Source organism: Ovis aries, chromosome 14 (genome assembly GCF_016772045.2).
Source record: "Ovis aries strain OAR_USU_Benz2616 breed Rambouillet chromosome 14, ARS-UI_Ramb_v3.0, whole genome shotgun sequence".
NCBI lineage: Eukaryota > Metazoa > Chordata > Mammalia > Artiodactyla > Bovidae > Ovis > Ovis aries.
In genome coordinates this window covers 53,452,044-53,477,275 of record NC_056067.1, presented here as the reverse complement: position 1 = coordinate 53,477,275, position 25,232 = coordinate 53,452,044, and the positions used below count along the sequence as shown (strand labels likewise).

The following is a 25,232-nucleotide window of genomic DNA, read 5'->3' as shown; positions in this document are numbered from 1 at the left end:
TCCAGGACCCACGGCTCTGTTCCAGGGTGGCATTTGCCCAGGACCCCGCAGCCCACGTGCGCCTCGGGCTCCCTCCTGCTCCGCGATCAGCGCCAGAGGCACCATGGCCACGGGCCCTTTGGGGGGACTGGTGCAGGGGGCTGGCCCTGTACGTGCACGGGGCCTCCCAGAGGACGTGGAGCCGGCGGCCATCCAAGCGGTCCTGCAGCCGGTCTTCCTGCCCCAGGGCACGTTCGGGCTGAGGAACGCCACGTCCATGAGGGTCGAGAAGGCCAAAGCCACCGTAATGGAGTTTGTGGAGAACATTAATCACAGCGCCATCCCCGGGGAGATCCGGGCAGGGACGGCGTCAAGAGGGTTCTGTGCAAGGAAAGCGCGGAGGACACGAGGGTCCTGAGGCAGATGAGACGGTCGCTGCTGGATGAACTCCCCTCCTCCCGAGGCGGCAGTGGCCAGGGTCTCTGGGGACAGGTCCACTCCTCCCGATTCGGAGACTCAGCTTCGAGGGTCGGGGCCGACGGTCAGGGAGGCTGACCCCGCTCCTGGGGCGGCTAGAACGTCGCGTCGTCGAGATCGCGGAAACGGAACCAGAAGGAGCAGGCGGACACAGACGGGCAGAAGAGGGACCGTGCAGGGCGGCCATCCACATCGGGAAGCGGGATTCGGAAGACTCTTCTGAGGAGAGCCTGGGGCTCGCGATCCAGGAGATGGACCGGGAGGACCTAAGCGGGGATGAGGGTCATAGCAGGCTGCAGGCCTCCGCGGAGGAGTTCCTTAGGTAGTGGGCCCTCCAGAGCCAAGGAGATGACGAGCAAGGTCCTCCGTGAGTTCTTGGCCCTGGCAACGGTGATGGACAAAGCCAAAAAAAGAGGAGAAAGATTCCCCTTTAGGGCGGGGGTCGACTTATCGGCCATTCTGGCAGTGGGAGACGCGTCTGATGAGGAGACCGCGGACAGCGACGCCTCCCAAAGGAGTCCCAGGAAAACGGGGATCAAGAAAAAGAGAGGGTGGACAATCCTGAGTTTGTGGCCCTTGTGCCTCATACAGACCCCTCTGCCCAGGACGAGGTGTTGAAAATGGCTTCTGGGATGGAGTCGCTGGGCTGAAGGACAAGGAAGACAAGAGGCCTTGCTCGAGGTCTTGTCCGTCAGGGCCGAGGACGCTTGGAACCGCGTGAAGGTGCAGGAGGCAGGCTGCCAGGTGGCCGCCGTGGTCCTGAGGAAGGCCAGCGACAACACCTGCTGGAATGAATGCGTCTCCCCACCAAGACTGAGCCCCAGACCCCCTTCAAGGGCAAGAAGGCTCCCCGGGGCGCTCTCGGGAGCTGGGGGGGATGAGAGGAAGAGGTGGGGCCGAGGGCTCCTGGAGCTCGCGGCGCTCCGGGGAACTACGACGTGGCTGAGGTGATGGAGGAAGAAAAGGAAAAGGCCTGGGAGGGCGGGAGGTTGAAACTGTCCAAAGGCCACCTGGGGGAGGTCTTGGCGCTGCAGGCGGCCCGCGGGAACAGGTAGTGGGAGGAGGCGTCGGAGGGGGTTTAGGACACAGGCTCGGAAGAGGCGCCGGAGAATGCGGAGAGCGGAGTCCGAGTCCGAGGACCGGGCTTCCAGGAAGCGCCTGGACCAAGCGGGCCCGCACGGCCTGCAGGGCCCTGGGTCGAGCAGGCGGCGTCAGCTCCCGCCCCATCGGGGAACACGCAAAACCCGAGAGGAGGGGAGCGGCGGCCGAGCCTGGAGGGGCGCCCTCCCGAGACGAAAGCCCAGGAGGCGACGGCGGGAAGCAAGAGCAGGAAGGGGCGCGCGGGAGCCGGGACGCAGGCCGAGGCCGGCCCAGGGCTCAGCCGCCCGCGGGCTCCAAGTCGGCGCGTGGGAAGAAGACTGGTTGGGGCAGGAGGCTGCACCACATGTGCCGCTAGGGCCGCTCCTAGGGGGCGAGGCTGCAGCTGCCGGTGGGGCCCCAGCTCGGCGCTCCCTCCGCTCTCCCCGCCGTGGTGGCAGCTCTGGCCGAACCATGCATTCCCGGCTCTTCTCTGCGCGCAGCCCACCGCTCGCTCTCCAGTCTTTTCAGTCCCTCCTTTGCAGGTGGCGCGAGCGATCCTGACGCAAGAAGAATGTAACTGTAATGAGCGCCCGTGGAGGCAGCAGCCCCAGGTGACGGGGCGGTCTCAGGGCCCACCCAGCGGGCTTGGCTTTGGGTCTCCTGGCTCAGCACAGGGGCGAGTGTGTCCGCGGACACCGGGCACCAGGGGAGGCCCGCAGTGCCGGGCGTTCTTTCTTGTTCTCGGTGGAGCCCTGATCCCTTCCAGACTCATGCTTCTGGCCATCGTCCGTGAGCCTCTGTTCCTCATTCCAATCTGATGGGGGCTGGCCTGTGTGATGGAGGTTCCAGCCGGGCAAGAGGAGTGTCAGGATGCAGCTGAGCCAGGAAGCTAAACCTCCTGCTCGGGGTGGGGAGGAGAGGATTCCAGGAAGAGAAGCCTGAGAGGCAGGGGGGGTGTGCTCCTGGGGGAGGGGAGAAGAGGTGGGGGAGGGGAAGGGAGGGGTGGAGACCAGCCACAGGGGCAGGGGAGGAGGGGAAGGAGAGGGAAAGTCCCTGCCCATCTGAAGTGCAGCTGGTACAAACGCACCAGCTTCTCAGGGCCAAGGCCTCCTGCTGGTGTCTACAGGCTGAATCTGACACTCGACCTGCAGTGTTTTCAAACAATGGGACTTCTTAGCAACACTTTCAATTTGGGACAATTCACATACGGTGTGTTGGCTTTTCTCTGCAGTACCAAGCAGTGCACCTCCCCCAGGATGTCCCACCAACTCTCCCCTACCCACCTCCCGTGGGGTGACAGTCCCCTGGGCGCTGGAGGGAAGGGGTGAGGCGGGCGGTTGCCTGGTGGAAGCGCACTCAGGAGGCAGAACATCCCGTGCAAAAGCCCCAAGCCACTGTGGAGATTGGGGTTTATTCATGTGTAACTCTTGAAGCCTCGGGTGCCAGGATTCCCTGCTGGGCATAGAGGGACCATGTCTCCAAATAGGCCACCTGCCTTCACAGGGCTGCCCGTCTAATTACATTCCACGTGACTGGAGTTGTGAACTCTGCCGGGGTCCCTGGGGTCGGAGCGTGCAGACATGCCGGGAGCGTGTCCCCTTCCCGGTCCTGGGATCCCTAGGAGGAAGCTGTCCCGCCCCTCGGTCTGCTCAAACGGAGAGAGTGGCATCCTGAGATTCTCGGGAGTGTCATCTGGTCCTGAAAGGGCCCGGAGGGAGAAGCCAGACACCGATGAGCTTTTCCCACTGTTAAGTTCTCTAGGGTCCGGAGCCCACGAGGCCCCGCCTTCCTCATTGCAGGCTCCGCCCCACACAGCACGCCCCGCCCCGCTGAGAACTAGGCCTGCGGAGGAAGCGTCCACCTAGGCAAGCGCTGTCGTGGCCTGTTCATCCACTAGGAGGCGCCCTAAGATCAAGAGCTTAAATCATGACTACCATTACCTTTCTTGGGGTCCACCGCTTTGAAGTTCCGCCTGTTTTCTAAATGCCAGGCAGCCCAAAACTGACTTTCCAGTAAAGCTGCAAAGTAAGGTCCTGAGACCAACTGCATCCGCATCTCCTGGGAACTTCTTAGCAATGCATATTCTCAGGCCCACCCCAGACCTACAGATCTACTGAATGACGTCTAAGAAGTCCAGGCCAGGACTGCAGCCTGTCGGGAGGACCTAGCTGGGCTTTAGCCTTACCTCTAAGAATTTCCCTTTATCCGGCCTCTATCGAGGCCGGGGCATGGTTATTTGCTGTCTGTTTTCCCTCGCGTTAGGGGGACACAGACAATACAGAGAGAAGTCCCCCAGCTCCCAGGGTGCGTAGCAACCCGATTATAAGCTCACTGTAGCAACTTGATACATTGCTCACTACCGCACCACAATCCAGTTCTTTGGCTTGTTCCTAGTGCACTGATTTTTTCCCAATGTATCCAGCGACCAAGCTGCCCCAGATTCTTGGGCCTCGTAGCCTGCTCTAGCAACTCACAGCTCTGATGTGAAGGGCCCCTGAACCCACACGTTGGACATGTTCCCCAAATTATTCTTCTGTATGTGGTAACCAAGAAGGGATGAAGCATGTAAACTGCAGGACCTGGACCCACCAAGTCTGCAGAACCCAGGTGGGAGTGGCAGGAAAAGTGACTTTAACACGGGTAAGCATCACGGACGGTGGGAGTAAAGGGGACACAGGCTGTGACAAAATCACCCCGGAGCATTTTTCAGTTGCCAAGCCAGAGCCAAGAAATAAGCTGGTAAATATTTTTATTTGCATGTTGACCTGCGCCCTCTTTTCCAGTTCCAGGAGGCAGGGAGTGAAAGTGTATGGGCAAAAGGGGGAAGAAGAAGGGGAAGAGGAAGGGATTTCTCCTTTGCCTCGCTCCCTTCTCCAGGATGAGCACCTAGAGTTGCATTTGAGGAAGTTAAAATCATAGGGGATGCAACTCCATTGTATGGGTTTCTTTCATTACATTCCTTGGGTTACTATAAAGAGTCTGTATTAAAAAAAAAAAAATCAATGCAAAAAAAAAAGTCAATGCATAGGGAATTCCCCGGCAGTCCAGTGGTTAGGACTCAGCACTTTCACCACTGGGGAGACCTGGGTTCAATCCCTGGTCAGGAAACTAAGATCCCACAAGCCATGTGGGAAAAAAGAGAAAGAAAGATAGAAAAAAAAAAATCAATGCATAGAAAATACAGTTTTAATAAGAAAGGGACATTCGGTAGAGACGTGAGAGGCACTGCCAGGCCCTCACTCTACCTCCATTTTCAAGTGTGGAGAGTCACACATGCCGTGAGGGACCCACACTGCGGCAGGTGCTGAGGTCCTCCGTGGCCCCCCTGCCCTCACCTCACAGCTGGTCCTCTTGCTCTCCACGCTCTGCCTCCGCTCTGGCCTCGGCCCGCAGGACCCTGAGGCTCCTGGCCTCGCCTGCCCTGGGCACTCTCTTGGGTAGCGTGGGCAACCGGGGAGTGTGCCAGAAGGCTCTCCGGCGCTTCCGAAACCATGAAAAGCGTCCGGGGGTCTGGAACCTCACTGTCTTGACTGGTTTCCGGGTCTGAGCTCCTGCAGTGGCCCCTGTGGCCCTTCCGGCAGCTGAGGAGTCAGCCTCCGGAACAGCCGGGGTCTCTGCCCTCTGATTACAGGCAGCTTCTGCCCTCTGGACCGATCCAGCTTCTTCCCCATCAGGTACAGCCTCTGCTCCCTGGACAACCGGGGCTTCTGCCCTCGGATCCTCTGCAGCTTCTGCCCTCGGGTCAGCCGGGGCCTCTGCCCCCTGGACAGGTATGGCCTCTGCCCCCTGGACAGCCAGGGCATCTGCTCTCTGATTATCCACAGCCTCTGCCTCCTGGACAGCTATGGGCCCTGCTCTCTGATTAGCTATAGCCTCCCCCCTCTGATTAGCTATAGCCTCCCCCCTCTGATTAGCTATAGCCTCCCCCCTCTGATTACCTATAGCCTCCACCCTCTGATTATCTACAGCCTCCCCCCTCTGATTAGCTATAGCCTCCCCCCTCTGATTAGCTACAGCCTCCCCCCTCTGATTACCTATAGCCTCCACCCTCTGATTATCTACAGCCTCCCCCCTCTGATTATCTGTGGCCTCCCCCCTCTGATTATTTGCAGCCTCCACCCTCTGCTCATTTGCAGCCTCTCCCCCCTGAGCTCTGGAAGCTGTTTCCTCTCTCCTGCGACGTCTGAAGGAAGCCCAGTTGATCTGGGGCCTCCATCGCCTTGGGGGGGTCTCAGCCACCCGCCCATCTCGTGCATTTCCCAGGTTACACCCCAGGCTGGCGCTGCCTGGCACCGATGCACTGTCCCTCTCCACCCCGGTAGAGGCCTGCCTGGCCTCGCCCACCCCGGGGCTGGACTTCGGTGTCCAGCCCTTCACCCTCCGCTTCAGCTTCCCCCAGGACACCTGGCTGACACACTCCCGCCACCTGTCCGCTTTGGACTGCTGGGGCCCTGGGCTGTCGTCAAACATGGGTACGGGCAGGTTCACCCGGCGGCGGGGAGGAGGCACGCTGGGTTTCTTCTCCCCTCGCCGGAGGAAGGCCTCCACCAGTTCCTCATCATCCTCGCTCTCCAGGTCGCTCCCGAGGAACTTGCTGCCCAGGTAACTGACGGGCATTTTGCGCACCTTCCTGCCACGGCCGGCGCCTTTGCGGCCCTTGTCAGCCTTGTTCCTGGAGGTCTCGAAATCGCTGAACTCGCTGTCACTGGCGTTACTGCTGTCATAAGTGCCCACGACCAGCCGGGGGGGTGGGGTCACCATCTGCTGGACTCTCCTCCTCACTCGGGGCTCCTTAGACTTTCTAGGGGGCTGGGGTGGATGCGGGGTGCTCTTCTCGATGATGCGGGCCACGTCCTCCAGGGTGCGGCCCTCTTCTTCCAGAAACTGGATCAGCCGTTCCCGAAATTCTGCCTCCTTGGTGGCCGGCTTGGAAATGACCCTCCAGACGCCCCCGGCCAGCCGGACCTCGCGGGGGATGAGCAGATAGTCCACATCTTCCCCAATCTGCAGCATGCCCACGGTGGAGTCCTCCTCCCGGCGGAACACCTTGCCGATTTTCTTAAAGGTCCCCACGGGCTTCAAAGCTTCGACGAGGACGTCCAGATCCACGTCTTTGCAGACGTCCGGGACGCTCCAAAGGATGAGGCAGTCGGGGGACGGGAGGAAGCCCCAGGGGAACCAGCCCCCCACATGGCTTTTCTCGAGCGTCTTTAAGATCTCCAGGGTGAAATCTGGGCTGGGGGCAATGAGCCCAAACTGCTCGTAGCCTCGAGTCTTGGGCGGGGAGAGGGGGGTAGGTTGCTCTCCCCGCAGCGCTGCCCTGAGAGTCTCACTTCCCACTTTCCTCTGCAACAAGTCCGGTCTCGATCCGCTCCCCGCGAAGGATTAGTGGGAATCAATTTCCAGGATGCTTACGTGAGCCGGGGTGAGGTCAGTTCTGAGGCTCCCAGCCCACTGCAAGCTGCAGACGCGGTGTCCCGGCTCCAACTGCGGGCGCACGGGCTGTCCGGTGGTTCTTCCTGTGCCACAGATGCGCCTGGAACTTGAGAGAGGACTTCGCAGACAAAGGCGGCTCAGCCTTGGCTATTCAATATGGCCGAGGCGCTCGGAGGCCGCGGCGCAGCTCCCCAGGAGGGTCTCCCACTCCTAGGCAGGCTTCCACCTCAGGCCAGGCTGACCTTGCCGCGCCTCCCGCCTCCCGGCCGAGGAGCGCGCGCGCGGGCAGGAAGTTCCTCCTCGCCGGCCCCCAGGATGGGGCCCACCTTCCCCCTTCTCATCTTACACTCCGGGACTCGGGAAGACTGACAGGGGGGCTGTCCACTCCCTTCGGGACGCCCTCATTCCCCTCCCCCACAGGGGTGTGGCCGCGCCCCGGGCCTCTCTGAGGCCCCGTCTTCCTAGCCGATCGCCCCGCGCCGAAGCGAAGCCCACGTCAGCAGCTTTCCCCGGGAAAGGCGGCCGTTCCCAAACCTGCCATCCCAAACGTGCGGGTTCCAGCCAAGCCCGGAAGGTGGGCGTGCAAATGGGGCAGTCCCTCTGAAACCCGTTGGCACGGTGTATTACTATTTTAAAATCACGTGACTTTTGGTATCCGCACTTCCTACCTATAGACCCAAACAGGTGGGTAGAGAACTTGGTACCAGCTCCAGGATGGAGCTTGGCACACAGTAGGTGCTCTAGAATACTTCTGAGTGAATGAATGAATGGTTGGATGGGATCACAGGCTTCAGTGGACAAGAGACTGAGCAAACTCCCGGAGATAGTGAAGGACACGGAAGCCTGGCTGTGCTGCAGTCCATGGGGTTGCAAAGAGTTGGACACAACTTAGCCACCAAACAACAGCAACCTGATCATCAGTAGAAACTCGGTTCTTTCAGTAAAATATTAGGCAGCTATGAAAAAAAAAGTAACTGAGGATAGTCACCTTTTATGGAGCACTGCTGCTGCTGCTGCTGCTGCTGCTAAGTCGCTTCAGTCGTGTCCGACTGTGCTACCCCATAGACGGCAGCCCACCAGGACTAGCTATGTATTAATACTAGACATCACTCTATTAATACAAATTAACTCATGAAATCTTCACCAAAGCATTATGAGACAGGTAATACGATGCTCATTCCCATTTTACAGCTGAGGGGAAAAAATCACTTGCTCAAGGTCACATGAGCAAGAAGAATGGGAACCTGGATTTGAATCTCAAATAATCTGACGTGTGTGTGTGTGTGGGGGGGGGGGCATGTTCACATGCATAGGCCAAATGGCATAGACAGGAGCATGTTCTCTTTGGCTGTATGACTGAGTGAGTGAAAGTCACTCAGTCGTGTCTGACTCTAGTCCCTGGAATTCTCCAGGCCAGAATACTGGAGTGGGTAGCCATTCCCTTATGCAGGGGATCTTCCAAACCAGGGATTGAACCCAGGTGTCCCATATTGCAGGAGGATTTTCTACCAGCTTAGCCACAAAGGAAGCCCAAGAATATGGGAGTGGGTAGCCTACCCCTTCTTCTGAGAATCTTCCCGACCCAGGAATTGAATCAGAGTCTCCTGCCTTGCAGGCGGATTCTTTACCAATTGAGCTATCAGGGAAGCTTGGGACGTATTAATGTTGCCAACAGTGGCTGTGTATGGGGAGGGGGACGGGGGACCCCCCAGAAGTGGCAGGCATATGTACTTTTCACTCTATATTCTGTTAGATGGTGTAGATTTTTTTTTAGCAATCGAAAATGTTCATTAAAATAAGCTAAATTAGGACTTCCCTGGTGGCTCACTGGTTAAGACTCTGTGCTTCCAATGGCAGGGGCACAAGTTCAATCCTTGGTTGGGGAAGTTCCACGTACCCTGCAGGTCAGCCAAAATAAATAGTTACACTTTTGAGGATTTCAAGATTTTTTTTTTTAGTTAAATTAAATAGAAGGTCCTCAGATGTGGCCACAGACCTGTGGGGTCAGAATCCCTGGGACTTGGGGCCCAGGATTTGCAAAGCTTCCCAGGTAACTTTGGAGGCCCACAGGTGCCTCCTCACAGTTCATTCAACAAACAGGCTCATTGCCACCTCAGGGCCTTTGCACAAGCTGTTCCCCAAGTCCAAAGAGTTGTGTTTCCCCCTCCTCTTGGCAATCTCCCTCTGCTCAAAGGTCATCATTTTATTGAAGTCATACTGCACTGCCCTCCCCATCAAACTATTGGGTGACCTCTACCCTCTCCAGGGCCTTCTAGCCCAAGAATCCTTAACCCGTTCTGTGCCATGGACCCTTTTCAAGATACTGTTTCAGTACGTAGGATTGCATCCATAAGACTGCAAAGGAGAATCGTTATAACGAAATAGAATTGTTAAAGAAAAATCCCAGCAACAACAAAATCTGTAAACTAACCACGTTAACATAAGATAAAAATAAACACGTGTAATTTTGTTTAAGTCACCACGTGTGATTTTATTTCACTCTTGAAGGAAACACGCAGATGTTTAGGGAAAGTGGGAAGGGAGCGAAAAGAATGGGAAGGGAAAGAGGGAAAGAAGGAAGAAAAATGCTTGAGGGCGGGGGAATGGGGGGACGGTTAAGGTCTCAGCGAGGCCTTTGCACAGTTATTGGCTCATTCCGGTTGTTTTTGTTTTTGCAGAGTCGGGTCGTTAGGCTTCGCTGGGTTTTCTCCTCCTCCTCCTTACAAACTCCATCCCAGTCGCCGCCGGGCTCAGCCCCCGCCGGGCCTCCCTTTTGCACAATTTCTCGCCTAGCCGCCCAGCGGTCTCCATGGCAACGAGGTGCGCTCCTCCACTCGGGTCGGCTCTAAGGAGGTGGGCGGAGGGTGGGGCGGGGCAGCCCCACTTCTCAGCTTATTACTTCCCTAAACTTTATTCCCCAAATCGGCTTCCCAGAGAAGCTGTTTTCTGGAAGCTGGAAGCTAAAAATCTCTAGGACACCTGTGGTTGAGAAAAGCTGGTTTAAGAATCTAACTCTGAGAAGCCAAGCCTTCCACGTGAGAATGACCTCGCAGATTAGGCGTCGGATTTTGTAACCGGTAAAAATCGTGTGTGTGTGGTGGGGGAAGGGGTGGAGGATTATCCTAGAAATAAAACCCTCAAATGTTCAACATTCTTACAAAAATTGCCAACCCCTTAGCCGTCCCGCTGCTGGGTGTTTTAGATTGCCTTCATCTCTGGCAGGCGAGATTCTTCAGCCGCCCCAGAAAAAAATGATAATTATAGCTCCCACTTGTATTCTTGTTTAAAAGAAATGAAAAAAATCCAAAGAGGATGGAGGAAGAAAACAAAACGTGGTTCAGATTTCTCTACCCAGCTGTACTTGGTTGCCACTTTAAAAAAACGATAATAAAAGTGACACATTTAAGAAAACGCTGAAGTTACAGAAAGGTGTAAAATGAAGAATGGCTCCCTCTCCCAGCCCCAAGCCTGCAGTCTCTCTCCACAAAGTAACCACAGTTAAAGCCTCTGTACTTTTCCAGAAAACAAAACAAAACAAAACTTCTTGCATGGGTAGAAGTTATTTACCCCATAAGGATTTTTAATATCCTGAATTATTTTCATCGCATCACTTACTTCCTCCTGGTATCTTCTTGTTCATTTATTTATTGTCTCACCCTATGAAAATACTGGGGATTCCCTGGTAACTCAGCTGGTAAAGAATCGACCTGCAATGCAGGAGACCCCAGTTTGATTCCTCAGTCGGGAAGATCCGCTGGAGAAGGGATAGGCTACCTACTCCAATTTTCTTGGGCCTCCCTGGTGACTCACATGGTAAAGAATCCATGTGCAAAGCAGGAGACCCAGGTTTGTTCCCTGGGTTGGGAAGATCCCCTGGAGAAGAAAATGGCTACCCACTCCAGTATTCTGAGAGAATTCTCAGTATTCTGGAGAATTCCATGGACTGTATGGACTGTGGGGGTCACAAAGAGTCGGACACGACTGAGTGGCTTTCACTTTCACATGAGAATACTAGCCCCATGAGAGCAGGGATATTTGTCTGCTTTGTTCAGTGCTGAATTCACAGAATCTAGAACAGTGCTGATGGGAGCTCAAAATATTTGTTGAATGAATGAGTGAGGGGATTGGGCTGGACCTAGTGCTATAAAACTTGCTTTTTTCACTTAATAGCATGTCCTTAATAGCATGTCTTGAGCTCTTTCCATATCAAGCAGATCAATCTCAATTTTTCTCAACAGCTTTCCCCTTTGTGTAAGATAATTCATTTTTTTCGAGCACCTATTTTGCCCCTGACCCTGTGTATTTTCTCTTTGAATCCTGCAACCCCTCCAGAACAGGTATTATTCCCATTTTCCAGAGGAGGAAAACTGAGGCTAAAGGCAGTCACACAGCCAAGAAGCGGCAGAGCTTTGAATTACTCAGGTTTCTGAGGTTCTAGCCCTGTACTATTTTATTATTATTATTTGCCACACTGGGTCTTCATTGCAGCATGCAGGCTTTCCTCTCTTGTTGTGGCCCCCAGGCTTCTTGGTGCGTGGGCTCTCCAGTTGTGGAGGGCAGGCTTAGTTGCCTGGCAGCATGTGGGATCTTAGTTCCCTGACCAGGGATCCAACCAGCGTCACCTGCATTGCAAGGTGGATTCTTAACCACTACACCACCAGGCAAGTCCCCTGCCCTACACTCTTAAGCTCCTTTATTTGTCCTGTTGCCTGTGGAGGGTTGGGGGTGGGGAGCAAGGTTGACAGGCAGTCCCTGAAGACTTCTCTCCCAGGTGACATATGTAACCTTGGCACAGTCACTCAGTTCAGTTCAGTCGCTCAGTCGTGTCTGACTCTTTGCGACCCCATGGACTGCAGCATGCCAGGCTTCCCTGTCCATCACTAACTCCCAGAGCTTGCTCAGACTCATGTCTATTGAGTCAGTGATGCCATTCAGCCATCTCATCCTCTGTCATCCCCTTCTCTTCCTGCCTTCAATCTTTCCCAGCATCAGGGTCTTTTCCAATGAGTCAGTTCTTTGCATCAGGTGGCCAAAGTATTGTAGTAGTCTCAGCTTCAGCATCAGTCCTTCCAATGAATAGTCAGGACTGATTTCCTTTAGGATGGACTGGTTTGATCTCCTTGCTGTCCAAGGGACTCTTGCCACAGTCCCCATGGGAACACAGTCCAAGGGACTCTTGGCACCGTCACTAGATTTGTCCTAAACGTACATAAATCAGATCCCTGTCTAGAATGAATAGGATATAAATTATCCACACTTTTAAGACAGATACTACTGGGTTAACTGACAGCACATAGTAGGTCCTCAGCAAATACAGCAGGAAGTAGCCTTGTGGTCCACACTCTGCCCACATAATCAAGTCACTCCCACCTCCCACCCTCCCTAATGCCAAATCTAAAGGCTTTTGGTGAATACAGAAGCAAAGCTGGCTGTTAGAGCAACCATATATTTAAAGAAAGATTCATTCATTCATGTGGTATATTTCTCTAAATAGTGATTCTCAAATCTGGTTGCACACTATAATCGCTGGGGAGAGTTTTAGAAATCCCATTGTCCTGAGTCTAACCTATTGGATCAGAAGGTCTTGAGGTGGGGGGTCTGGTACTGCATTAAAAAAATCTCTCCAGGGACTTCCCTGGTGGTCCAGTGGCTAAGACTTTGCACTCCCAATGCAGGGGACCTGTGTTTGATCCCTGGTCAGGGAACTAGATCCTACATACTGCAACGAAGACCCAGCACAGTCAAATTAATAATAAATATATATTTTTAAAATGTCTATTTTTCAAAAAGTCTTCCCAAATGACTCTGATAGAGGTGATGGCTGGTGGGGCTGGGCAGAGGTAGGAGAGAAGCTGAATGTCCACATAGGAACTTGACCGACTGGAAGTACCACAGTACCAGCAAAAAGCCAGATTGGAAATTAGGGTTTGTCCAGTGTTAGCAGTGGAGACAAGCCCTTTAGAGTGGTGGAGGTGGGGAGATCTCTCAGGTTGAAAAATATCTACCCAAAGATTTTACACCCTAATTCCTGGAATTTGAAAATGTTGCTTTATTTGGAAAAAGGGTCTTTGCAGATGTCAGTCAAGATTTGAGATGAGATTGCCATGGATTATCTGGGTGGACCCTAACTGCCGTCTGGAATGTCCTTATAAGAGAGAAGCAGGACTTCCCTAGAGGTTAAGAACCTGTCTGCCAGTGCAAGGGACGTGGGTTCGATCCCGGGAAGATTCCAAATGCCACGGGGCAACTAAGCCCATGCACCATGACTCCTGAGCCCATGCTACATACAGCTATTGAAGCTTGCAGCCTAGAGGCCATGCTCGGAAACAAGAGAAGCCATCAAAACGAGAAGCCGAGCACTGCAGCTGGAGAGTAGCCCCTACACACTGCAGCTAGAGAAAGCCTGCACACAGCAGTGAAGACCTAGCACAGCCAAAAGAAAAAAGAAAAGAAAGAAAGAAGCAAAGGAAGAGGATGCAGACATAGAGAAGAGGCACAGAATCAGAGGAGGCTATGTGGAGACGGAGGCAGAGACCAGAGTGATGGGGCCCCAGCCCAGGAACACCTAGAGTCACCAGAAGCTGCAAGAAGTAAGGAAGCCTCCTTCATAGAGTGTCTGGAGAGCACACAGCTTTGCAGACACCTTCATTTTGGACTTCTGGCTGACAGGGCTGTGAGAGAATAAATCACAGTTGTTCTGAGCCAGCTGGTCTGTGGTCATTTTTTACAGCAGCCACAGGACAGGAACCCAGACCCTCGAGTGTAGCTACTAATTCTTCAGATTCCAATGGAGAAAACTTTAAATTAAAACCTTCAACTTTTATTCCTTGACCTTGTCTCTGCAGAATAATTATTGCTGAAGTGAAAGAATTCTTACGCTGTGTCCTGACCCCCAGCAGGCTGTTTTCGGTGATGGGAACCTTGGAAATGTTTTAAAATGCCTCCTGGCCTGGCCTGCAGAATTTCTGTCTGCTGCCTGCCCCTGGTTGCCAGCCTCATACTAGGGCAATCCAGTGGTTAGACCTTCCTTCTCTCAGGATTCAATTAAACCTTTGGCGTTTAGATATCTTTCATTGAACTTTCTCGCAAAGTCGTCTCCTCCTTACTGACCACTTGATCTTACAGACAACATCTTTTTGAGTCTTCATGACCACTCTCAGCAATAGGTACTATTATTATCAACCCATTTCACAGATGGGAAAAATTGAGGCATGGAAATGAAGTACTTTACTCATGCAGCCCACCTCCAGACCACCCCACTGTTTATTTCATTGTCAGCTTTACTGAAAGTATACTTTACATCTTATACAACATATTCTTTTTAAAATGTCCCCTGTGGTAAGTTTTAGAGTCAGATCACCACCAGAACCCTAAAAAAACCATCCCCCCAAAATATATAGAACCCCCTAAAACTTCCCTTGCACTTTTTGTGGCAGTCCCCTTTTGCCTGCCCCCCCGACCACTGATCTGATTTCTATCCTTCAAGTGCTGCTTTTGCTAGAGTTTTATATTAAAAGACTCATATAGCATGTGCCCTTTTTGTCTGGCTTCTTTCATTTAGCATCGTGGTTTTGAGATTCATTTGTGTTGCTCTGTGTATCTGTAGCTCATTTCTTTTTGTTCATTATATGTGATTACTCCACAGTTTATCTGTTCATTGTCAGTGGAGATCTGGGTCCTAGCGGTTTTATGATTAAAGTGTGTGTGTGAGTCTCTCAGTTGTGTCTGACTCTTTGCGACCCCCTGGACTGTAGCCCACCAGGCTCCTCTGTCCATGAGATTCTCCAGGCAGGAATACTGGAGTGGGTTGCCATTTCCTACTTCAGGGTTTATGATTATAGCTGCTATGACTATTTCAGAGCCTCTGGTTTTCACTGCAGGTTGTATAATCTCTGGTTGCAAAGAATCTATAGCATGGGTACCAGTGGCCCCACTTTACAGATAAAGAAACTGAGGCCCAGAGCAGTGAAGTCAGCTCCCTGAAGGCACACAGCTAAACAGGTGGCAGAGCCAAGAGTTGAACCCAGGCCTGTGTAGCTCCGGATCCTTTGCCTCTCCCTCTATGGTGTGCTCTGTTGATGCCAGCCACAGCTGGGTACTACTGTCTCTTGAAGGTCAGAACTTTGTGGATTCACCAGCCTGCCCCTTGGCATCCCACATTCCAAAGCAGCCTTTTGTCAGCACACAGAGAACATATTGTCTCCTGAAGGAGCTTGGTACATATTTGTCAAGTTCCGGAACCAGAGATCTAATACCAGGTTGACTTGTTCTTTGTCAACGCAAAATGCCAACCGACACTGGACCCAGGATCCCAATGGCCCACACTGAACAGCTTCCCCCTGTCGGTCACTGCTAAATCATTTACACATCTGAACAAATTTACTCCTCCCATAAACCTGGTGAAATAGGTTACTATTATCCCCATTTTACAGATAAGCAAGCCGAGTCACCGGGGGTTAAGTGGCTTGCCCAGGCTCACGCTCTGCAAAGTGGGGGAGCCAGGACTTGAGCCTAGGCCATCTGTTCAATACTCCTCACCTTCAAACCTCCACACACCAAACATGCTCCTTTAACTGGCAGGCTGCCTAGTGAGGAAACCAGTTAGAGGAATTTCAGAGTTAGCTCCACTATGCACTTGCAGAGATATTTATCTGTGTTGTGTCAAGGTTTTGGATCAGGAGATATGGACCTGTAAGTCCCATAGCTCAAGGGATGGGAGGATACAACAAATTAATGAGGATGAAGGACTCTGCCCAGTGCCTGCAACACAGGATAGCTGTTACTGTTTTTATTCAAGAGAAATTTTTCACCTTTCCCATCAGCCACTGGAAGCCCGTGGGACAGGAGAAAGCTGTGTGTTTTGTGTTCTGCTGGCCATGAGATCTGATAACACCCCTTTTCAAAAACAGTGTGGGGGCTTCCTTGGAGGCTCAGTGGTAAAGAATCCACCTGCCACTGCAGGAGACACAGGTTCGATCCCTGGCCCGGCAAGATTCCACATCCCAGGAACAGCGAAGCCCCTGCACCGCAACTGTAGAGCCTGTGCTGTGGGTCCCAGGAGCCGAAACTACTGAGCCCACGTGCCCTACGGCCTGTGCTCCGCAACAGGAGAAGCCACCACAGTGAGAAGCCTGCAGGCCGCAACTGGAGAGCAGCCCCTGCTAGGGAAAAGCCCACACAGCAACGGAGACCAGCACAGCAAAAACAAATAAATGACATTATTTTAAAGATAAAAACAACGCAGCCCTGGAAAACTTCGGGCACCCCACAGAAGCGGTTTTCAAAGCATTTTTTTTTTTTTTTAAGCAGTCAGATTGCTTCTCCAAATTAAAGCTACCTTGGATCCCCCCAACACATCGAAGAATGGGCTATGATTGCACTGGATGTTCATGCTCAGTTGCTAAGCCATGCCTGACTCTTTGCAACCCCATGGACTGTAGCCCACTAGGCTTCTCTGTCCATGGGATTTCCCCCAGGCAAGAATACTGGAGTGGGTTGCCATTTTCTTCTCCAGGGGATCTTCCCGACCCAGGGATCGAACCCACGTCTCCTTTGTCTCCTGCATAGGCAGGCAGATTCTTTACCACTGAGCCACCTGGGAAGCCATTTATTTTATAAGTTCCTATTTGTATGATATAGCATCAACCACAAAGAACAATGATTTTTAATTGAACCCACGTTTTGAAAACGGGTTTACAAAGGCCAGTCGCAACCTTCCATCAGCTAGCACATCCCATTTACTTAGGGTTTGCAATGTGTCAGCCGTGTCTGGACCCACACTGATAAGTAGCTTCAAGTGGCAACTGTTTCATGCAACAGTTCACATTACAATCCCAGGATACTCTTCGATTGGTCTAGAGAAACTCGAAAGAGAAGTGGTAGGAGTTTGGGGTTTTATGAGCGGCCTTGAACAATCACTCATGTTGTGTCTACAAATGTGAATGTTTATGGGAAACACCCCAAGCCCACGAGAAGCACAAATGCAGTTGTGCCCAAGTCGCGAAATCTCCCAATGACCACCAGGGAGCCGGTATCCATTGCAAAAGCAAGAGAGTTTTTATTACCAAGCTCGAGCTGGGGCTCCCACTGGCACCAATGCAGCAGCTATAGGGAAGGAGCCCCGAGTTTTGGGTTATACTGCTTATATAGGGAATATTAAGGTGAAAGGGTAACAAAAAGGAGTGTTCAGGCTGAAGAACTACTGATTGGTTACCCTCTTCTATAGGGTTGTGTGTGGATTTCTGATTGGTTTTTTTCACTTACACGGTGAATCATTATTTCACAAAGGTAAATCATCACTTCCAAGGTAAATCACAAATCCTTGAACTTAAAATCAGGAGGTTTATCCTAAGGGCTGATTGGCTTGTGCACAGCGGGGCAAGTTTAGGCAATATCCAAAGTCTAAGTCTGTCCGGTACCTTTGCAAAAATGGAGTTATTTTACAAAATGGAATAGCTTAGGCTCTTCACAGTCTTTTTTTTTTTTTTTTTCAAATGCAGTCTTAATACTGCAATATGATGAGAAGAAATGTCACACTGGCCTTTGTTGCTATACAATGAATGTGCCTTGATGGGAGAATAACATACTCCACAAATGAATGTGCCTGAGGGTTGTGTAACCTTTATTCTGTAAACTCTGAGGGAACAAGAGACAAAATAGTACAATATTCTGTGAGTGAGTATGCACAGGTTGGCAATTTACAAGGAATACAAAGATCAATTGTTCAATCTTGTCCGGCTCTTTGCAACCTGTGGGCTGCAGCACGCCAGGCTTTCCTGTCCTTCACCATCTCCAGAAGTTTGCTCAAACTCATGTCCATTGACTAGGTGATTCCTTGGTGGCTCAGATGGTAAAGAATCTGCCTGCAATGCAGGAGACCTGGATTCAGTTCTTGAGTCAGGAAGATTGCCTAAAGAAGGGAATGGCAACCTGCTCCAGTATTCTGGCCTGGAGAATCCCATGGACAGAGGAGTGGGTTACAGTCCATGGGGTGGCAAAGAGTCTGGCACAACTGAGCAACAAAGATCAGTAGAGAGCTCCAAACTTTTAGACCATGGACGCTTTTGCAAGTTGTTCAAATATACCTGTGAGGATGGCAGGAATGGCTTTATCCCAACCATTGACCAAAACAAAGGCTTCTGAGGCTGATGGTAGACAGCCAGCTTGCGGAATGGACAGAAATCAGAGTCTTGCAGGCTTTGGATCACATCATAGCAAGTGAACTCTGAAACTTCCTCTGTCTTGACAGCTGCTGTAAATGCAAGGTCTTAACAGGAGTTTCTGACTGCCTGAGGGTGGGTGGCTTGCCTGCATCCTGGCTGCCAAGGTGGGGGCATGGGGAAAGGACTTCCACCTCTCGGCTCTGGGAGGGGGGAAAAATGGAGGTAGCCTTGCAGAAATAAGAAAGGGGATTGGATGCTGGAATTCACAGACATGACTGACACCCACCATCATAATACACTGAGTGGCAGGGGAGGGCACCGTCTCCACTATTACAGTTTGGCAGGTAAGGATCTGAGTCTGTCTCTGTAAATTGCATTTAAACATTATTTATTTATCTGTGGCTGTGCTGGGTCTTCATCGCTGTGTGGGCTTTTCTCTAGTTGTAGAGGGGGGCTACTCTCGAGCTACAGTGTGTGGGCCTCTCATTATGGTGGCCTCTCTTGCTGTGGAGCACGGGCTCTCGGGCACTCAGACTTCAGCAGTTGCGGCCCTGGGCTCTAGAGCACTCGCTCAATACTCTGGCCCAGAGCACGCAGGCCCAGCTGCTCTGCGTGGCATGCGGGATCTTCCCAGACCACGGATCCACCCTGTGTCTCCTGCACTGGCAGGCGGATTCCCCAGCTGCATTTTAAAAAGGAGATTCAGCTCACATCTCCGAAGACCTTTGAGCTAATGGAAGTTTGCAAACTTCTAAGTCAGATGTCCTGACAGGAGCTCTGTCTATCCACAGACACTTGCCTTTTGCTTGATTGATTTTCATTGTGGTTTTCCCTCACCATTACGGGGGACTCAGCTTATAGACTTGGGGACTACCCACTAATGTTGTAGTTGTTTTTTTGCCATGCAGGCACGTGCGATCTTAGTTCCCCAACCAGGGATCGAGCCCATACCTCCTGTAATGGGAGGGTGGAGTCTTAACCACTGGACCCCCAGGGAAGTTTGTAAATTGATCATTCTTGAAGGTAACCTCTATCATTGCTGGTCTTGGACCATTCCCTGGAAGCCTCGTCTTTTGTTCTTTAGAGAGTAGAGCACAAGTTGAGCTTCTGGGATTTAATTTGGGGAGAACCATATCCTCACCCCAGATCTCCCAGGTGGCGCTAGTGGTAAAGAACCCCCCTGCCAATGCAGGAGACGTAAGAGCCGTGGGTTCGATTCCTGGGTGGGGAAGATCCCATGGAGATGGGCACAGCAATCCACTTCAGTACTCTTGCCTGGAGAATCCCATGGATAGAGGAGTCTGGCGGGCTACAGTCCATGGGGTCGCAGAGTCGGACAGGACTGAGTGACTTAAGGACGTACGCATACCCTCACCCCAAGCGCCACTCAGAGCAGAGGTCCCACCACTGATCAATCCTGTAAGGGAGACCCAGCCTGTAGAAGACAGTGACAGCTTTTTTCAAGTCACACGCAGAGCAGTGAGGTTTCCATACCTGGTAAGGAGGCACCTCGCATTCTCTGCCATGGTATCTGCTTGCCTTGTGCAAAAGAGTGGCCCATTGTGGACAAGCTTATACCAGATGTATATTAGAGGTGAAAGACAAAGTTGCTCAGTTGTGTCTGACTCTTTGCGACTCCATGGACTATACAGCAGGCTCTGTAATGGAGTGGGTAGCCTTTCACTTCTCCAGGGGATCTTCCCAACCCAGGGATTAAACCCAGGTCTCCCGCATTGCAGGGAGATTCTTCACCAACTGAGCTATCAGGGAAGCCCAATCCTTATAAAAGACAAAACGAAACAAAAAAAATGGCTCTAGACTTTGCAATGGGCGGATTTCCAGCAGATCCCAAAGCTGAAGGGGTCTGGGCCTCCTCCCCGAAATACCCACCCAGCAAGAGGGTTTGTCCCCAACATCAGGCCGCCATGAATGGCAAAGGGGATCTTGGCCTTGCTCCCAAGCACGGATCTCCCGGAAACGTTCTTCCTGCGTGGCTCTTCCTCAACTCTGGTAAGAGACCTTCTGCAAAACCCTGGAATTCCAGACCCTATTTCCTCTTCCACTTCTCGAAAATACCTGTTTACGCAGGCGCCAGAAGCAGCCCACAGTCTCCATAGCAACCCTCGGACCAGCTGCTAGGCTCCAACTGCGACTGCGCAGCTGGTACCCCGGCATCTCCGGGTTGTTCCACTCTGTGGATCTTTGGGACTCATCCTCGCTCAGAAGTTACCCTTACTCCACTCAAATAATACCCGCGTGCGTATTCAGGTATCACTCCCACAGCTATTCCCTTTTCCAGATCTTTCAGACTCAGGGAATGAACTCAGGTCTCCTACATTTGCAGGCAGATTCTTCACCTTCTGAGCCGCCAGGGAAGCCCCAAATGTTGTGCACAACTACTCAGATATTACCCATTCGAGTTTATGTACTCGCTCGTACTCGAGATGCTACCCACACACTCAAGTGACCCATGCTCGCTCATATGTATTCAACTATTCAAACAACTCAGACGTTACCCACGTGTACTCAAATATTTAATATGAATGCTGCGAGGGCAAGATTTGGGTCTCTTTTGTTCCCTGATGTATCCAAAGTGCCTGGAATAGTGCCTGGCGATGCTTTCAAACTGCAGAGCTGCAGAAGACTCTTGAGAGTCCGTTGGACAGCAAGAATTTCAAACCAGTCATTCCTAAAGGAAATCAACCCTGAATATTCATTGGAAAGACTGATGCTGAAGCTGAAGCTCCAATACTTTGGTCACCTAATGTGAAGAGTTGACTCACTGGAAAAGACCCTGGTGCTTGGAAGGATTGAGGGCAGGAGGAGAAGGGGGAGATAGAGGATGAGATGGTTGGATGGCATCACCAATGGACATGAGTTTAAGCAAATTCGGAGAGATAGCAAAGGACAGGGAAGCCTGGTGTACTGCCATCCAGGGGGTTGCAAAGAGTTGGACATGACTTAGCGACTGGACAACAACACTGTAGGTGTCCAGGAAACATTTGTTGAGTGAATGAATGATTCATACTCAACCAGATATTATCCACATCTGTTCTCATGGTACCCACACCCACTCAGAGGTTCCCAAGTAACTGAAACATTAACCACTCACTAGCAGGGGTGTGAAGAGAAGGTGATGGCATCCCACTCCAGTATTCTTGCCTGGAAAATCCCATGGATGGAGGAGCCTGGTAGGCTGCAGTCCATGGGGTCGCTAAGAGTCGGACATAACTGAGCGACTTCACTTTCACTTTTCACTTTCATGCATTGGAGAAGGAAATGGCAACCCACTCCAGTGTTCTTGCCTGAGAACCCCAAGGATGGGGGAGCCTGGTGGGCTGCCATCTATGGGGTCACACAGAGTCGGACGCGACTGAAGCGACTTAGCAGCAGCAGCAGCAGCAGCAGGAGGGGTGTGAAGGTAGAACCTTGTGTTGGGTACGCTCAGTTCTATATCCCCAGCTCCTGGAACAGCTCCTGGGGCATGGTAGGTGTGCAATGCACACGAATGAATGGACCAGTGATCCCCACTCAGCTAGATGTTAACCGCACCCGCTAAGATGCCACCCACGAGTTCACTCAGATAAAAATACCCACCTTCACTCACACTAGTCAGATGTTACCCATTCTTACTCAAAAGTTACCCACTCTCTTGAATGATACCCATCCTCACCGCATCATCCACGCTACTCACATTCCCCAAATTTACTCAGAGGGTACCCACCTTCCCAAGTTGCTACCCACACCCACTCAGCTGACGCCCAACCTCACTCAGCCGCCCCCAACGCCCACCCCAGGTCACCTCACAGCTCCTTGTCAGATGCGTGGTGCTGTCAACGGTTTTTCTGTGCTTCCCCTTGCCTTTCTTGCCATCTCCAGCCTTGCTTTCCTTCTCTGGGGAGTCCAGAGGTGGCACTTGGATCACCCTGTCGGTGGCCCCAGACCCCCGCTTCTTCCCTGGCCCCTACACAATGCACTTCCTGGCAGGAAGCTCTTTGGGGCCCATCACTGTTGAACGCAGCTCCTGTCTCAGGACCCCGGACACATCCTTCACCGTCCCGCCCTCGCTCTGCAGGAAGAAGGTCGGTTTGGTCAGGAACTGCTTCTGGGGCATGTAGCCCATGCTCCACGTTCTGCCGTTGCCCTTGATTTCCCTGAGGATCACGGCGTAATTGATGCCCTCAGCCAGCCTAAAGGTGGACTGCTCTAGAGCTCTCTTCTTCCACAAAGGCCTTTCCAGCCACTTCAAAGTTTTAGGGTCGGGGTGGGGGACTTATGATCTCTTCAAACTTCTCATGATTTCAGTCTTCCGGGATACCTCGGATCATCAGGGACTTGTAACTGTTCACCTCAAGGGCCTGGCACCCATGCTCCAACAGTGCAATGTCCTTGCCCCAAAACAGCATCTTGCCCAACTCTCCGAGGGGCAAGTGTGCCTGCTGGTGCACACCTGAGCTGCCTCGGAAATCAAAAAAATTATCCATGATGCCATGCTCAAAGGTGAAGGGAGAGGCCTCAGAGGGCCCAGTTTGTCCATTTTGGTCAAAGACGCCCTTGGCCCTGCCCGCAGGGCTGCAGGTGTCCAGGCTTCTGTAATCTTCCTCCGAGGAGGTGCTTGGGAATTCCTTAGGGACTTAAACAGTGTGAAGCAGGGGGTGGGTCTCTGCCAGCGGTCTGGGGGTGATCCTGAGTCCTAGGCCAGGCTGCACCGTGGAGGGTCTGAAGATGCTGCTCCCTCGTTCTTGGCGGTGGTCTTCAAAGGTCTGGCAGGCTGTGGCACGCTTAGCAGATCTGGGACTGCTGATCGTTCCGGGGCTGCTGCCACTGGGGTATCGTGCGTGGGTGTCCAGCAGCAGGCAGGAAAGCTCATTCTTTGCTACTGGCCCAAAGGCTGCCCTCACCTCCCTGTGGCCTAGCCAAGACATGGATGCAGCCGCTCGCAGCACTGGCTCCCACAGTGACGTCACCGCCTTCTGCTCCGAGGCCCAGCGGTCTCCATGGCAACCGTTAGAGCATTGCCTCTGCTGGTCACTCTGCCCAGTCTCGCAGAAATCAGAGTCCGAGGGGCTCATTCAGGGATGAGGGGGTCAGCCACCTGCCTTCAGAAGTACACTCTTCTCCCTTGAGAAAATGACTGATTCACGGAATCGTGGGACAGGAAACATACAAGATGATCTCGTAACATTTTGGGGGTCAGAAAGTAAGGAAATACTGAAAAAATGATGAAAATAGGTGGAAGGGCACAGAACCAGCTTGAAGCGCTCCCACAGGGCTCCTGTGAGTCAAAGCTGCATGTTTTGAGCATCAAGGTTATAAGTGAGGGCAACAGATCATATCCCCTTTAATAAGACAGGGATCCATAAATCCGTGTGGATATAAATAAATGGATAAATGGAAAGTCTGGTGGAAGAATGTGGGCTGTTACTTTTTCTTGTACAAAACATGAATCAAGAAGAACAAAAATATGTCCCCCCACCTTCCTGGGCCACAGTGGCATGTGAGATCTTCCCAGACTGGGGATTGAACCTATGCTGTGTGCCACGGTAACAGAGAATCTTAACCACTGGGCCACCAGGAAGTCCAGGAGCAAGTGTGTTTAACTAAAAAGATCCTGCACGTCACAGTGAAGATCTCTCATTTGCAATGAAGATCCTGCCGGCCCCAAATAAGACTCAATGCAGCCAAATAAATAAATAATTTTTTAAAAAAGAAGAATTCTAAGAGTTCTCAACACAAGGAGAGAATTTTTTTTTTTCTTTTCCTTCTTTTCTTTTTATTGAGAAGAGGTGGATATTGGCTGAAATTACTATGGTAATCATTTCACAATACAGTAAGTCAAACTTATATGCTGTACACCTTAAACTTATTCAGTGTGTGTTAGTCACTTAGTCGTATCTGACTCTTTGCAACCCCATGGACTGTAGTCCACCAGGCTCCTCTGTCCATGGAATTCTCCAGGTAAGAATACTGGAGTGGGTTGCCATGCCCTCCTCCAGGGGTTCTTCCCGACCAGGGGATCAAACCCAGGTCTCCCAATTGCAGGCAGATTCTTTGCCATCTGAGGGAAAGAATCTCAGGGAAAGAATCCCTTGCCACAAGGGAAGTCCAAAACTTTTACAGTGATGTATGTCAATTGTTTTTCAATAAAACTGAGGGAAAAAGAGACTTGTAATAAAGATATTTCTAACAAACTCCTTGCAAAAACTTTTTTTGCCATGAATTTATGAATCCTTGAGGCACCATTGCATATCCCTGGGTTTATGCACATTCCAAGTTGAGAGGGAGGGGACCAAATGGTTTGGTTATTGGATCCACCAATATTGCCTGAGAAGTCTCCCTGTTCCTGGCTCCAGGCGACGTGTTGGGCATACTTGAGTGAATGAAACAAGCTCTGCTTTTAGGAGTTTAATCCAGTGGTTATGTCTGGCCAGACCAGCCTGTTTACAGCCAGGGAGAGAAACACTATAATTATCACGAATATAATATTCTGATACTTGGTGTGGGGTGTAGAATACAGAGTATAATAATTGGGACATGTTTTGCTGAGGTTTAAAGAAAAAACTAAATAAAATATTCTGGGGAAATTTGAGCAACGGATCCTATCTGGACTCACCCAGGAAGGCTTCCTGGAGGAGGTGACACTGGACGGGATCTTGAAGGACACATATAATAACCACAGCAACAGTATTGCTTTTAAAAGGTGTCATCACTGTAACTTACATAGGGTATGCTGCATGCCAGACAACATTCTAAGCCCGGCATCTGTCATTTAATTTTTTTTAACCACTTTAAAAAAAATTCAAATACGTTTATTTACAATGTTGTGTATGGTATAGCCATAAAATGGAATATTATTCAGCCAAAGGAAGGAGTGGAATTGTGATACATGCTTTAACATTGATAAGCCTTGAAGACAGTATGCTAAGTCAAAGAAGCCAGACACAAAACACCACATGTATATGATTCCACTTATATAAAGTCTCCAGGACTTCCCTGGGTCCCGTGGTTAAGACTCTGTGCTCCCAATGTGGGGTCATGGGTTCAGTCCTTGGTCAGAGAAGATCCTGCATGCCATGCAGTAAAAAAAAAAAAAAAAAA

General features: G+C 51.5%; 3 protein-coding genes across 3 annotated transcripts; 1 reads left to right on the top strand and 2 right to left on the bottom strand.

The window, feature by feature from the left end:
- On the top strand, nucleotides 1-2,146 carry PNMA8B (PNMA family member 8B). Its single transcript, XM_015100610.4, is given in 11 exon segments — nucleotides 1-329; nucleotides 332-429; nucleotides 431-657; nucleotides 659-821; nucleotides 823-967; nucleotides 970-1,096; nucleotides 1,098-1,260; nucleotides 1,263-1,576; nucleotides 1,578-1,731; nucleotides 1,734-1,824; nucleotides 1,827-2,146. Coding segments are annotated over 11 exon segments (1,794 nt in total). The 5' UTR covers nucleotides 1-103; the 3' UTR covers nucleotides 1,913-2,146.
- A 2,122-nt stretch (nucleotides 2,147-4,268) lies between these two features.
- Nucleotides 4,269-7,236, bottom strand: CCDC8 (coiled-coil domain containing 8). Its single transcript, XM_027978517.3, has one exon. It carries the CDS (start codon nucleotides 6,547-6,549, stop codon nucleotides 4,873-4,875), a length of 1,677 nt encoding a protein of 558 aa, XP_027834318.2. The 5' UTR covers nucleotides 6,550-7,236; the 3' UTR covers nucleotides 4,269-4,872.
- Nucleotides 7,237-9,437: 2,201 nt separating this feature from the next.
- PNMA8C (PNMA family member 8C) lies at nucleotides 9,438-23,093 on the bottom strand. The gene is given in 3 exon segments (XM_060398136.1): nucleotides 9,438-21,984; nucleotides 21,987-22,335; nucleotides 22,337-23,093. Coding segments are annotated over 3 exon segments (678 nt in total). The 5' UTR covers nucleotides 22,619-23,093; the 3' UTR covers nucleotides 9,438-21,937.
- Between the last annotated feature and the right edge of the window lie 2,139 nt (nucleotides 23,094-25,232).

What these genes read in the sequence shown, in the direction of transcription:
- CCDC8 (XM_027978517.3), bottom strand. Translation starts at nt 6,549, where the DNA reads ATGCTGCAGATTGGGGAAGATGTGGACTATCTGCTCATCCCCCGCGAG.